Source organism: Pseudophryne corroboree, chromosome 10 (genome assembly GCF_028390025.1).
Source record: "Pseudophryne corroboree isolate aPseCor3 chromosome 10, aPseCor3.hap2, whole genome shotgun sequence".
NCBI classification, from domain to species: Eukaryota; Metazoa; Chordata; class Amphibia; order Anura; family Myobatrachidae; genus Pseudophryne; species Pseudophryne corroboree.
Window position 1 is genome coordinate 185,419,324 of NC_086453.1, and position 14,554 is coordinate 185,433,877.

At 48.6% G+C, this 14,554-nt stretch overlaps 1 protein-coding gene across 2 annotated transcripts in view; it reads left to right on the plus strand.

Moving 5' to 3' along the window:
- The window catches only part of ZBTB40 (zinc finger and BTB domain containing 40), a 368,246-nt gene that overhangs the window by 294,775 nt on the left and 58,917 nt on the right, over positions 1 to 14,554 (plus strand). For both annotated transcript variants that reach the window (XM_063942961.1, XM_063942962.1), the window contains 2 exons: positions 13,367 to 13,573; positions 14,054 to 14,218. In XM_063942961.1, the coding sequence (XP_063799031.1) occupies positions 13,367 to 13,573; positions 14,054 to 14,218 (372 nt within the window). The remainder of the gene's footprint in view (positions 1 to 13,366; positions 13,574 to 14,053; positions 14,219 to 14,554) is intronic.

A 14,554-nucleotide genomic window follows, 5' to 3' on the forward strand; every position in this document is an offset into this window, starting at 1 on the left:
TGTACATAAAGAAATTCAAGTTCAAGATGGAGTCACTCAGAGCAGTGATAGCGAATCTGGAAGAAGGAGACTTCATGGTGTCCTTGGACATAAAAGATGCTTATCTACATGTCCCGATTTACCCCTCACACCAAGGGTATCTCAGGTTCGTGATACAAGACTGTCATTATCAGTTTCAAACGCTGCCGTTTGGGTTGTCCACGGCCCCTCGGGTCTTTACCAAGGTAATGACCGAAATGATGGTTCTTCTACGAAGAAAAGGCGTATTAATTATCCCTTACTTGGACGATCTCCTGATAAGGGCAAAGTCCAGAGAACAGCTGGAAGTCGGTGTAGCGCTAACACAAGTAGTGCTTCAGCAACACGGGTGGATTCTAAATCTTCCAAAATCTCAATTGACCCCGACAACACATCTGCTGTTCCTGGGCATGATTCTGGACACGGTTCAGAAAAAGGTATTTCTCCCGGAAGAGAAAGCAAGGGAGTTATCCGAACTTGTCAAGAACCTCCTAAAACCAGGAACTGTGTCAGTACATCAATGCACAAGAGTCCTGGGAAAGATGGTGGCTTCGTACGAAGCGATTCCATTCGGCAGATTCCATGCACGAACACTTCAGTGGGATCTGCTGGACAAATGGTCCGGATCGCATCTGCACATGCATCAGCGGATAACACTGTCACCGAGAACAAGGTTGTCTCTCCTGTGGTGGTTGCAGACTGCCCATCTGTTAGTGGGCCGCAGATTCGGCATACAGGACTGGGTCCTGGTGACTACGGATGCCAGCCTACGAGGTTGGGGAGCAGTCACAAAGGGAAGAAACTTCCAGGGCGTGTGGTCAAACCTGGAGACGTCTCTTCACATAAATATACTGGAGCTAAGAGCGATCTACAATGCTCTAAGCCTGGCAAAATCGCTGCTTCAGGGTCAGCCGGTGTTGATCCAGTCCGACAACATCACGGCAGTCGCCCACGTAAACCGACAAGGCGGCACGAGAAGCAGGAGTGCAATGGCAGAAGCTGTAAGGATTCTGCGCTGGGCGGAGAATCATGTCGTAGCACTGTCAGCAGTGTTCATCCCGGGAGTGGACAACTGGGAAGCAGATTTCCTCAGCAGACACGACCTTCACCCGGGAGAGTGGGGACTTCATCCAGAAGTTTTCCACATGATTGTGAACCGTTGGGAAAAACCAAAGGTGGACATGATGGCGTCTCGCCTCAACAAAATATTGGACAGGTATTGCGCCAGGTCAAGAGACCCTCAGGCAATAGCTGTGGACGCTCTGGTAACACCGTGGGTGTACCAGTCAGTGTATGTGTTCCCTCCTCTGCCTCTCATACCAAAGGTACTGAGAATTATACGGAAAAGAGGAGTAAGAACAATACCGGTAGCTCCGGACTGGCCAAGAAGAACTTGGTATCCGGAACTTCAAGAGATGCTCACGGAGGATCCGTGGCCTCTACCTCTAAGAAGGGATCTGCTTCAGCAGGGACCTTGTATGTTCCAAGACTTACCGCGGCTGCGTTTGACGGCATGGCGGTTGAACGCCGGATTCTAAAAGAGAAGGGCATTCCTGAGGAAGTTATTCCTACTTTAATTAAAGCCAGGAAAGAAGTGACCGCACAACATTATCACCGCATTTGGAGAAAATATGTTGCGTGGTGTGAGGCCAAGAAGGCTCCAACGGAAGAATTTCAATTGGGTCGATTCTTACATTTCCTGCAAGCAGGATTGTCTATGGGCCTCAAATTGGGGTCCATTAAAGTTTAAATTTCGGCCTTATCAATTTTCTTCCAGAAGGAATTGGCGTCAGTGCCTGAAGTACAAACTTTTGTCAAAGGTGTACTACATATACAACCCCCAATAGTGCCTCCAGTGGCACCGTGGGATTTGAACGTGGTTCTAAATTTTCTCAAATCTCATTGGTTTGAGCCTTTAAAATCGGTAGATTTAAAATACCTTACATGGAAGGTAACCATGCTGTTGGCCCTGGCTTCAGCCAGGAGAGTTTCGGAGTTGGCAGCTTTGTCATACAAAAGCCCATATCTGATATTCCATTCGGACAGGGCAGAATTGAGGACACGTCCTCAATTTCTCCCTAAGGTGGTTTCGGCATTTCACTTGAACCAGCCTATTGTGGTGCCTGCGGCTACTAGCGACTTGGAGGACTCCAAGTTACTGGACGTTGTCAGAGCATTAAAAATATATATTTCAAGGACAGCTGGAGTCAGAAAATCTGACTCGTTGTTTACATTGTATGCACCCAACAAGTTGGGTGCTCCTGCGTCTAAACAGACGATTGCACGTTGGATATGTAGTACAATCCAACTTGCACATTCTGTGGCAGGCCTGCCACAGCCTAAATCTGTAAAGGCCCATTCCACAAGGAAAGTGGGCTCATCCTGGGCGGCTGCCCGAGGAGTCTCGGCATTACAACTTTGCCGAGCAGCTACGTGGTCAGGGGAGAACACGTTTGTAAAATTTTACAAATTTGATACTCTGGCTAAAGAGGACCTGGAGTTCTCTCATTCGGTGCTGCAGAGTCATCCGCACTCTCCCGCCCGTTTGGGAGCTTTGGTATAATCCCCATGGTCCTGACGGAGTCCCAGCATCCACTAGGACGTTAGAGAAAATAAGAATTTACTTACCGATAATTCTATTTCTCATAGTCCGTAGTGGATGCTGGGCGCCCATCCCAAGTGCGGATTGTCTGCAATGCTTGTACATAGTTATTGTTACAAAAATCGGGTTATTACTGTTGTTGTGAGCCATCTGTTCAGAGGCTACTTCGTTTGTGTTATCATACTGTTAACTGGGTTCAGATCACAAGTTGTACGGTGTGATTGGTGTGGCTGGTATGAGTCTTACCCGGGATTCAAGATCCTTCCTTATTGTGTACGCTCGTCCGGGCACAGTACCTAACTGAGGCTTGGAGGAGGGTCATAGGGGGAGGAGCCAGTACGCACCATGTGACCTAAAAGCTTTTTTAGATGTGCCCTGTCTCCTGCGGAGCCCGCTATTCCCCATGGTCCTGACGGAGTCCCAGCATCCACTACGGACTATGAGAAATAGAATTATCGGTAAGTAAATTCTTATTTTTTGAAAAAGCATGGGAAAACCGTGAGAAAAAATTCCAGATCCCTAGGATGGTTCTTGTTGCTTTCCCCTTCCCTGAGGAGGATGGAAAGAAATGGGAAAACCCACCCATAGTGGACGGTCTGTATCCATCCTTTAAAGGAGCCGGCTGATCATAAAATTGACACTACGCTCAAATCCATATACACGGCTTCAGGGGCGATACTACGTCCAACTATTGCCGGTGCATGGATTTCTAAAGCTATAGTAAAGTGGTCAGGTACATTACTTGAGGATTTGAACACAATGGTTAAAAGTGACTTTTAATTGTTTTTACGTAACATTCAGGATTCTGCAGAATTTATGGTGGAATCCATGAAAGACCTGGGTTCAATGACTGCAGGAATTTCTTCCATGTGTGTCTCAGCTCGTCGAGGACTGAGGCTGCGCCAGTGGTCTGCCGACGCGGAATCCAGAGGAGGTGTGGAGACCCTAACCTACACAGGTCAGGCTCTCTTTGGGGAAGCGTTAGATGCGTGGATCTCTACGGCTACAGAGGGTAAGTCACCTTTTCTTCCCTCAGCTGCACCTGCTACAAAGAAGCCTTTTTCTTCAACTGCATCACAGTCCTTTCGGGTTGCTAAACCAAGAAAGGCCAAACCGTCCAACACCTTCTTCAGAGGCGGTCGACCAAAATACAAGAAACCTGCTGCTGTGGGTTCCCAGGAACAGAAACCTGCTTCAGGTACGACAAAATCCTCAGCATAACGGTGGACCGTGCGGCCTGGAGGTAGGGCCGAGACTCGGACATTTCAATCGCGTCTGGGTGTCGTCCGTCCTAGATCCCTGGGTACAAGATAGTGTCCATGGGGTACCGGCTGGAATTTCAAGATCTCCCTTCTCACCGGTTCTACAAGTCAGGCTTGCCAGCTTTGCCGGCATACAGGGCTGTCCTACAGGGAGCCATCCAGAAGTTGGTGGAGGCACAGGTTATTGTACCAGTTCCTCCCGAGATGCAAAACAAAGGTTACTATTCGAACCTTTTTGTGGTACCGAAACCGGATGGTTCGGTTAGGCCCATTCTGAACTTAAAATCATTAAACCCCTTTCTGAGGGAGTTCAAGTTCAAAATGGAGTCTCCAAGGGCAGTGATATCAGGTCTGGAGGAGGAGGAATCCCTGGTATCCCTGGATATCAAGGATGCGTACCTCCACATTCCGATTTGCCTGCCGCATCAAGCTTACCTCCAATTCGCACAGTTGGAATGTAATTTTCAGTTCCAGGCCCTGCCATTCGGCCTTTCCACAGCACCAAGGGTATTCACCAAGGTTATGGCGGAAATTATGGTTCTCCTCCGCAGATGGGGGGAACATAATTCCATATCTGGACGATCTGCTGATAAAGGCATCGTCCAAGGAGATAGCTCTCACGACCCAGCTTCTCAGGGAATATGGTTGGATCCTGATGTCCTTTCTGGGAATGATCCTCGACGCGGAAGTGCAGAGGATGTTTCTTCCAGAGGAAAAACCGTTGGTGATATAAACAATGGTCCAAGATGTCCTTAAGCCAGCCCGGGTGTCGGTTCATCAGTGCATTCGCATTCTGGGGAAGATGGTGGCTACTTACGAGGCTTTGCAGTATGGGAGGTTTCATGCTCTGTCCTTCCAGCTGGATCTCCTGGACAAGTTGTCAGGATCCCATCTACACATGCACCAGAAAATACGTCTGTCGCCAAAGGCCAGATTTCACTCCTCTGGTGGCTGCAATTACCTCACCTTCTGGAGGGCCGCAGGTTCGGGATTCAGGACTGGATCCTTCTAACCACGGATGCAAGTCTCCGGTGCTGGGGCGCAGTCACTCAAGGGGAAGCCTTCCAATGAAGGTGGTCTAGTCTGGAAGCCGGCCTACCGATAAACATTCTGGAACTAAGAGCAGTCTCCAATGGTCTTCTACAAGCGGCCCATCTTCTAAGAAATCGGGCCATTCAAGTGCAGTCGGACAATGTAACAGTGGCTTACTTAAACCGACAGGGTGGAACAAAGAGCAGAGCTGCAGTGTCAGAGGTAACCAGAATAATCCTCTGGGCAGAAAAACATGCATTGGCGCTGTCAGCAAACTTCATCTGGGAGTAGACAACTGGGAAGCGGACTTCCTCAGCAGACACTATCTCCATCCAGGGGAGTGGGGTCTCCATCCTGAGGTGTTCAAGGAGGTAACGGATCTCAACATGATGGCCTCTCTCAACAAGAAGCTTCGGCGGTATTGTTCCAGGTCGAGAGACCCGCAAGCAGTGGCAGTGGACGCCCTAGTGACTCCGTGGGTGTTCCAGTCGGTGTACGTGTTTCCTCCACTTCCACTCATTCCAAGAGTTCTCAAACTCGTAAGGAGAACAAGGGTTCAGGCAATCCTCATTGCTCCGGACTGGCCAAGAAGCGCTTGGTACGCGGATCTCCTGGATCTGCTGCTCGAAGAGCCGAGGCTGCTTCCTCTTCGTGAGGACCTGCTGCAGCAGGGGCCCTTCGCCTATCAAGACTTCTATTCCGCAATTCCGAACAAGGTTATTCCTACCCTGATACAGGCTAGGAAAGGAGTAACGTCAAAACATTACCATCGTATTTTGAAAAAATATGTATCTTGGTGTAAATCCAAGAAGTTTCCTACGGTGGAGTTTCAGCTGGAATGGTTTCTCCTCTTCCTGCAAGCAGGTGTAGATATGGGCCTGAGGTTAGGATCCATAAAGGTCCAAATTTCGGCCCTATCCATTTTCTTCCAGAAACAGTTGGCTGCCCTCCCTGAGGTTCAGACTTTTTTGAAGGGAGTTCTGCACATCCAACCACCCTTTGTACCGCCTATGGCGCCCTGGGATCTTTAACGTGGTGTTGCAGTTCCTCCAGTCGGATTGGTTTGAACCTCTACAGGAGGTTGAGGCCAAGTTTCTCACACAGAAGGCTGTCACTTTGTTGGCCTTAGCATCTGCAAGACGTGTGTCGGAGTTGGGGGCTTTGTCATATGAAAGCCCATACTTGATCTTCCATGAAGATAGAGCGGAGCTTCGGACACGTCAGCAGTTTCTTCCGAAGGTTGTGTCGGCATGTCATATCAACCAACCTATTGTGGTGCCAGTCGCGACTGACTTCTCAATTTCATCAAAGTTCTTAGATGTTGTAAGGGCTCTAAAGATCTATGTGAGGAGGACTGCTCATCACAGAAAATCAGACACTCTGTCCTGTATGATCCCAAGAAAATTGTGTGTCCTACTTCTAAGCAGATGATCCCTCGCTGGATCAGGTTCACTATCCAGCATGCATATTCTACGGCTGGTTTGCCGTGTCCTATGTCTGCTAAGGTCCACTCTACTCGTAAGGTGGGTTCTTCCTGGGCGGCTGCCCGGGGTGTCTCGGCATTACAACTCTGCCGAGCAGCTACTTGGTCGGGATCGAACACGTTCGCAAAGTTCTACAAGTTCGATACTTTGGCCTCTGAGGACCTTACGTTTGGTCAATTGGTTCTGCAGGAGCCTCTGCGCTCTCTCTCCCGTTCTGGGGCTTTGGTACATCCCCATGGTACTAATGTCAACCCCAGCATCCTTTAGGACAGAGGTTCTCAAACTCGGTCCTCGGGGGCCCACACAGTGCATGTTTTGCAGGTCTCCTCACAGAATCGCAAGTGAAATAATTAGCTCCACCTGTGGACCTTTTTAAAATGTGTCAGTGAGTAATTAATACACCTGTGCACCTGCTGGGTTACCTGCAAAACATGCACTGTGTGGGCCCCCGAGGACCGAGTATGAGAACCTCTGCTCTAGGACGTAAGAGAAAATAGGATTTTAATTACCTACCGGTAAATCCTTTTCTCGTAGTCCGTAGAGGATGCTGGCCGCCCGTCAGTACTGCTTAGTTCTAGGTTACGTACTGTTTTCTTACTTTGTAAGTTATCTTGTTCAGCCGTTGCTGATTTTTCAAGCTAGTTAGCTTGGTTTGCCTTGTGTTTGAGCTGGTGTGAATCTCGCCACTATCTGTGTAAAATCCTTCTCTCGAAGATGTCCGTCTCCTCGGGCACAGTTTCTAGACTGGTCTGGTAGGAGGGGCATAGAGGGAGGTGCCATCCCACACTCTCAAACTCTTAGTGTCAATGGCTCCTGGTGGACCCGTCTATAACCCATGGTACTAATGTGGACCCCAGCATCCTCTACGGACTATGAGAAAAGGATTTACTGGTAGGTAATTAAAATCCTATTTTCAGCCTGTTTCAGGAAGTGCTTTTCTCTTTGTGTAATTCTAAAATATTGTTAGAGCCAGCTTTTCCCATCATACCTGAGCTGTTTCTCATCTAGCACGGTCATGAATATCACACAGGGAAGCAAAAAGTAATTGCTGATTATACTGTACAGTAAATATAATGTGGTCTGGATTACAGCTCTAATTCACCTCTGTCCCCCTCTTATACCATGTTTCTCTCACATTACGCAGCTGAATCTGTAAGATTTAATCAGATTTAAGTTTCATATAAAATTTAACTTTTTACCTTGCCTAATGTAATTTTCTCTGACGTCCTAGTGGATGCTGGGAACTCTGTAAGGACCATGGGGAATAGACGGGCTCCGCAGGAGACTGGGCACTCTAAAAGAAAGATTAGGTACTATCTGGTGTGCACTGGCTCCTCCCTCTATGCCCCTCCTCCAGACCTCAGTTAGAATCTGTGCCCGGCCAGAGCTGGGTGCTCCTAGTGGGCTCTCCTGAGCTTGCTAGAAAGAAAGTATTTGTTAGGTTTTTTATTTTCAGTGAGCTTCTGCTGGCAACAGACTCACTGCTACGTGGGACTGGGGAGAGAAGCAAACCTACCTGCTTGCAGCTAGCTTGTGCTTCTTAGGCTACTGGACACCATTAGCTCCAGAGGGTTCGTACACAGGGCCTGACCTCGATCGTCCGTTCCCGGAGCCGCGCCGCCGTCCCCCTTGCAGAGCCAGAAGACAGAAGATGAACGACGAAATTGGCGGCAGAAGACTCCTGTCTTCATTAAGGTAGCGCACAGCACCGCAGCTGTGCGCCATTGCTCCCAGCACACTTACACACTCCGGTCACTGTAGGGGGGGGGGGCGCCCTGGGCAGCAATTATAATACCTTTTGGCACTAAAAATACACATATACAGTCTGGCACTGTATATGTGTAAAAAACCCCGCCATTAAGTTACACAAAACGCGGGACAGAAGCCCGCCACTGAGGGGGCGGGGCCTTCTTCCTCAGCACACCAGTGCCATTTCCCCTTCACAGCTCCGCTGGAAGCAGCTCCACAGGCTCTCCCCTGCAGTATCCAGGTTCAAGAAGGGTAAAAAAGAGAGGGGGGGCACATAAATTTAGGCGCAAATAAGATAAATAAGCAGCTATTTGGGTAAATCACTTATTATAAGTGTAAATCCCTGTGTTATATAGCGCTGTGGTGTGTGCTGGCATACTCTCTCTCTGTCTCCCCAAAGGGCTTTGTGGGGTCCTGTCCTCAGTCTGAGCATTCCCTGTGTGTGTGCGGTGTGTCGGTACGGCTGTGTCGACATGTTTGATGAGGAGGGTTACGTGGAGGCGGAGCAAGGGCAGATAAGTGTGGTGTCGCCCCCGTCGGGGCCGACACCTAATTGGATGGATATGTGGAAGGTCTTAACCGACAGTGTCAACTCCTTACATAAAAGGTTCGATGACGCAGCAGCCTTGGGACAGCCGGGGTCTCAGCCCGCGCCTGCCCAGGCGACTCAGAAGCCGTCAGGGGCTCATAAACGCCCTCTGGCTCAGATGGTGGACACAGATGTCGACACGGAGTCTGACTCCAGTGTAGACGATGATGAGACAAATGTACAGTCTAAAAAGGCCATCCGATGCATGATTACTGCAATGAAAGATGTACTACACATTTCTGATGTTAACCCGGTTACTACCAAGAGGGTTTATATGTTTGGGGAGAAAAAGCAGCTAGTGACTTTTCCCCCATCTGATTAATTAAATGAATTGTGTGAAGAAGCGTGGAGTTCCCCTGATAAGAAACTAGTGATTTCTAAGAGGTTACTGATGGCGTACCCTTTCCCGCCAACGGACAGGTTACGTTGGGAAACATCCCCTAGGGTGGACAAGGTGCTCACACGCTTATCTAAAAGGGTGGCCCTGCCGTCTCAGGATACGGCCGCCTTAAAGGAGCCTGCGGATAGAAAGCAGGAAGCTATCCTGAAGTCTGTGTATACACACTCTGGTACTCTACTGAGACCTGCTATTGTTTCAGCCTGGATGTTTAGTGCTGCAGCAGCATGGACTGATACTCTGTCAGACAACATTGATTCCCTCGACAGGGATAATATTTTGCTAACCCTAGAACATATAAAAGACGACGTCTTATATATGCGGGATGCCCAGAGGGACATTTGCCTGCTGGCATCTAGAATTAATGCAATGTCCATTTCTGCCAGGAGAGTATTATGGACTCGGCAGTGGACAGGTGATGCCGATTCTAAAAAAACACATGGAGGTTTTGCCTTATAAGGGTGAGGAATTGTTTGGGGACGGTCTCTCGGACCTAGTGTCCACAGCAACAGCTGGAAAGTCGACTTTTTTACCTCTGGTTTCCTCACAGCCTAAGAAAGCACCATATTATCAAATGCAGTCCTTTCGGCCTCAGAAAGGCAAGCGGGTCAGAGGCGCATCCTTTCTGGCCAGAGGCAGGGGTAGAGGAAAGAAGCTGCACCAGGCAGCCAGTTCCCAGGAACAAAAATCCTCCCCTGCTTCCACTAAGTCCACCGCATGACGTTGGGGCTCCACAGGCGGAGCCAGGTGCGGTGGGGGCGCGTCTCCGAAACTTCAGCAACCAGTGGGTTCGCTCACAGGTGGATCTCTGGGCTGTACAAATTGTATCTCAGGGATACAAGCTGGAGTTCGAGGCGACTCCCCCCAGCCGTTACCTCAAATCAGCCTTGCCAGCTTCCCCCAGGGAAAGGGAGGTAGTACTGGCGGCTATTCACAAGCTGTACCTCCAGCAGGTGATAATCAAGGTCCCCCTCCTTCAACAGGGAAGGGGTTACTATTCCACAATGTTTGTGGTACCGAAACCGGACGGTTCGGTGAGACCCATTCTGAATTTAAAATCCTTGAACACTTATATAAAGAAATTCAAGTTCAAAATGGAATCGCTCAGAGCGGTTATTGCAAGCCTGCAAGAGGGGGATTTTATGGTGTCTCTGGACATTAAGAATGCTTACTTGCATGTCCCCATTTACCCACCTCACCGGGAATACCTCAGGTTTGTGGTACAGGACTGTCATTACCAATTCCAGACGTTGCCGTTTGGTCTCTCCACGGCACCGAGAATATTTACCAAGGTAATGGCCGAAATGATGATACTCCTTCGGAAGAAGGGAGTTATAATTATCCCGTACTTGGACGATCTCCTCATAAAGGCGAGGTCCAGAGAGCAGTTGTTGGTCAGCGTAGCACTCTCTCAGGAAGTGTTGCAACAGCACGGCTGGATTCTGAATATCCCAAAGTTGCAGCTGATTCCTACGACGCGTCTGCTTTTCCTGGGCATGATTCTGGACACAGAACAGAAGAAGGTGTTTCTCCCGGTGGAGAAGGCCCAGGAATTGTCATCTCTGGTCAGGGACCTCCTGAAACCAAAACATGTGTCTGTGCATCACTGCACGCGAGTCTTGGGAAAGATGGTGGCTTCATACGAAGCAATTCCCTTCGGCAGGTTCCATGCAAGGATCTTTCAGTGGAATCTGTTGGACAAGTGGTCCGGATCGCATCTTCAGATGCATCGGCTGATCACCCTGTCCCCGAGGGCCAGGGGGTGTCTGCTGTGGTGGCTGCAGAGTGCTCATCTTCTCGAGGGCCGCAGGTTCGGCATACAGGACTGGGTCCTGGTGACCACGGATGCAAGCCTCCGAGGATGGGGGGCAGTCACTCAGGGAAGAAACTTCCAAGGGCAGTGGTCAAGTCTGGAGACTTAACTACACATAAATATACTGGAACTAAGGGCCATTTACAACGCCTTGAGTCAAGCAGAGCCCCTGCTTCAAAACCAACCAGTGCTGATTCAGTCAGACAACATCATGGCGGTCGCCCATGTAAACCGCCAGGGCGGCACAAGAAGCAGGATGGCAATGGCAGAAGCCACAAGGATTCTTCGATGGGCGGAGAATCACGTGCTAGCACTGTCAGCAGTGTTCATTCCGGGAGTGGACAACTGGGAAGCAGACTTCCTCAGCAGACACAACCTCCACCCGGGAGAGTGGGGACTTCATCAAGAAGTCTTCACACAGATTACAAATCGTTGGGAAATGCCACAGGTGGACATGATGGCGTCCCGCCTCAACAAAAAGCTAAAAAGATATTGCGCCGGGTCAAGGGACCCTCAGGCGATAGCTGTGGACGCACTTGTGACACCGTGGGTGTACCAGTCGGTTTATGTGTTTCCTCCTCTTCCTCTCATACCCAAGGTACTGAGGATAGTAAGAAAGAGAGGAGTAAGAATTATACTCATCGTTCCGGATTGGCCAAGAAGAACTTGGTACCCAGAACTGCAAGAAATGATCTCAGAGGACCCATGGCCTCTGCCTCTCAGACAAGACCTGTAGCAGCAGGGGCCCTGTCTGTTCCAAGACTTACCGCGGCTGCGTTTGACGGCATGGCGGTTGAACGCCGGATCCTAACGGAAAAGGGCATTCCAGATGAGGTGATTCCTACGCTGATAAAAGATAGGAAGGATGTGACAGCAAAGCATTATCACCGTATATGGTGAAAATATGTTGCTTGGTGTGAGGCCAGGAAGGCCCCAACAGAGGAATTCCAGCTGGGTCGATTTCTGCACTTCCTACAGTCAGGGGTGACTATGGGCCTAAAATTGGGGTCCATAAAGGTTCAGATTTCGGCCCTATCTATTTTCTTTCAAAAAGAACTGGCTTCACTGCCTGAGGTTCAGACGTTTAAGGGAGTGCTGCATATTCAGCCCCCTTTTGTGCCTCCAGTGGCACCTTGGGATCTTAACGTTGTGTTGGATTTCCTGAAATCCCACTGGTTTGAGCCACTTAAGACCGTGGAGCTAAAGTATCTCACGTGGAAGGTGGTCATGCTGTTGGCTTTAGCTTCAGCAAGGCGTGTGTCGGAATTGGCGGCTTTTTCATGTAAAAGCCCATATCTGATCTTCCATATGGACAGGGCAGAATTGAGGACTCGTCCCCAATTTCTCCCAAAGGTGGTATCAGCGTTTCATTTGAACCAGCCTATTGTGGTGCCTGCGGCTACTCGGGACTTGGAGGACTCCAAGTTACTTGATGTAGTCAGCGCTTTGAAGATCTATGTAGCCAGGACGGCTGGAGTCAGGAAAACTGACTCACTATTTATCCTGCATGCACCCAACAAGCTGGGTGCTCCTGCTTCAAAGCAAACTATTGCTCGCTGGATCTGTAGCACGATTCAGCTGGCGCATTCTGCGGCTGGACTGCCGCATCCAAAATCCGTGAAAGCCCATTCCACAAGGAAGGTGGGCTCTTCTTGGGCGGCTGCCCGAGGGGTCTCGGCTTTACAGCTTTGCCGAGCTGCTACTTGGTCGGGTTCAAACACATTTGCTAAGTTCTACAAGTTTGATACCCTGGCTGAGGAGGACCTTGAGTTTGCTCATTTGGTGCTGCAGAGTCATCCGCACTCTCCCGCCCGTTTGGGAGCTTTGGTATAATCCCCATGGTCCTTACGGAGTTCCCAGCATCCACTAGGACGTCAGAGAAAATAAGAATTTACTCACCGGTAATTCTATTTCTCGTAGTCCGTAGTGGATGCTGGGCACCCATCCCAAGTGCGGACTCTCTGCAATACATGTATATAGTTATTGCTTAACTAAAGGGTTATTGTTATGAGCCATCCGTTGAATGAGGCTCAGTTGTTGTTCATACTGTTAACTGGGTATGGTTATCACAAGTTGTACGGTGTGGCTGGTATGAGTCTTACCCTGGATTCCAAATCCTTTCCTTGTAATGTCAGCTCTTCCGGGCACAGTTTCCCTAACTGAGGTCTGGAGGAGGGGCATAGAGGGAGGAGCCAGTGCACATCAGATAGTACCTAATCTTTCTTTTAGAGTGCCCAGTCTCCTGCGGAGCCTGTCTATTCCCCATGGTCCTTACGGAGTTCCCAGCATCCACTACGGACTACGAGAAATAGAATTACCGGTGAGTAAATTCTTATCACACTCATAGTATTTTTTTTTTTTCTTGAAATTTGTGCAAGTGATGATTTTGTAGTAAACGTTTCTTGAATTTTGTCACTCAGGTCTTCAGTATCATAAGCGGACAGAGCATTTTGATGAGAAGCCATTCTCCTGTGAAGAATGTGGTGCAAAGTTTGCTGCAAACTCCACACTGAAAAATCATCAGCGTCTGCACACTGGAGAACGTCCGTTCATGTGCAAGCACTGTCACATGACCTTTACCCAGGCAGCCGCACTTTCCTACCACACCAAAAAGAAGCATTCTGAAGGTATTGTGCTGACCTTATTTAACATTTGATTACTTTTTTTTTTATAGTTCTGGCTCTCAATTGTTTGCTTATTTTCACAAGCCTACTTCCAATTGACACAGTTGTTTCTAGAAAGTAAACATTATGGCTGATGCAGAGTTAGTAGCCAAGTGGCTGTAAATTAATGTAATAAAATAAAAAAGCACAGAAGAATTGCAGTTATGCACATATGCAGAACAGACCCATATACCACTTCAAATGAGTGCATTGGCTGCATCTGATGTGTTCTTGTACTGCCATGTAGCAGATGCAAAAGACACCACCTAAAAAACATATATGCACCTACTTGCTTCATGCTGACCTGACCAGAAGCATCTGTTCTTTACCCTTTCTGGAAGAGCAGCACAGGTCTTGCTTTACTAAATTGTAGTACTCACTTCCTGTAGGTTCAAGGAGCAAATCATTTTATGTTGTAAAAGTGACTTTGATCTTTCATTCCAGGTAAAATGTACGTGTGCCAGTACTGCGACGCTGTCTTTGCACAATCCATTGAGTTGACCAGGCATGTGAGAACTCACACAGGAGACAAGCCATACGTCTGTCGAGAGTGTGGGAAAGGTTTTAGCCAGGCCAATGGACTCAGTATACACCTGCGAACATTTCATAGTGAGTTGCATGAACTATTTTGCAGAAGATATCTCCCATGCTTGTGGTGCTGTGCTAGCTTTCTTTGTATACAATAGAGCTGCCCAGCTAGGTTTCTCTGAGTCCCAACTTTTTAGTTTATATAGAAGGACAGTGTTGTAATCCTACATGTCTTAAAAGCATGCAGTTGCACATGTAAATCCCATCCCAAGAAAACCTGAAGCACATGGCATGGTCTTTCACATAACTAAAACAGTGTATTATGGGGTTAATTTATCAAAAGTTTGGGGTCAACTACAGTTTTTGTCTTCTGGATGTGAACACAGGCCTGGCTATCTGAGGAACTTGCACCTAATT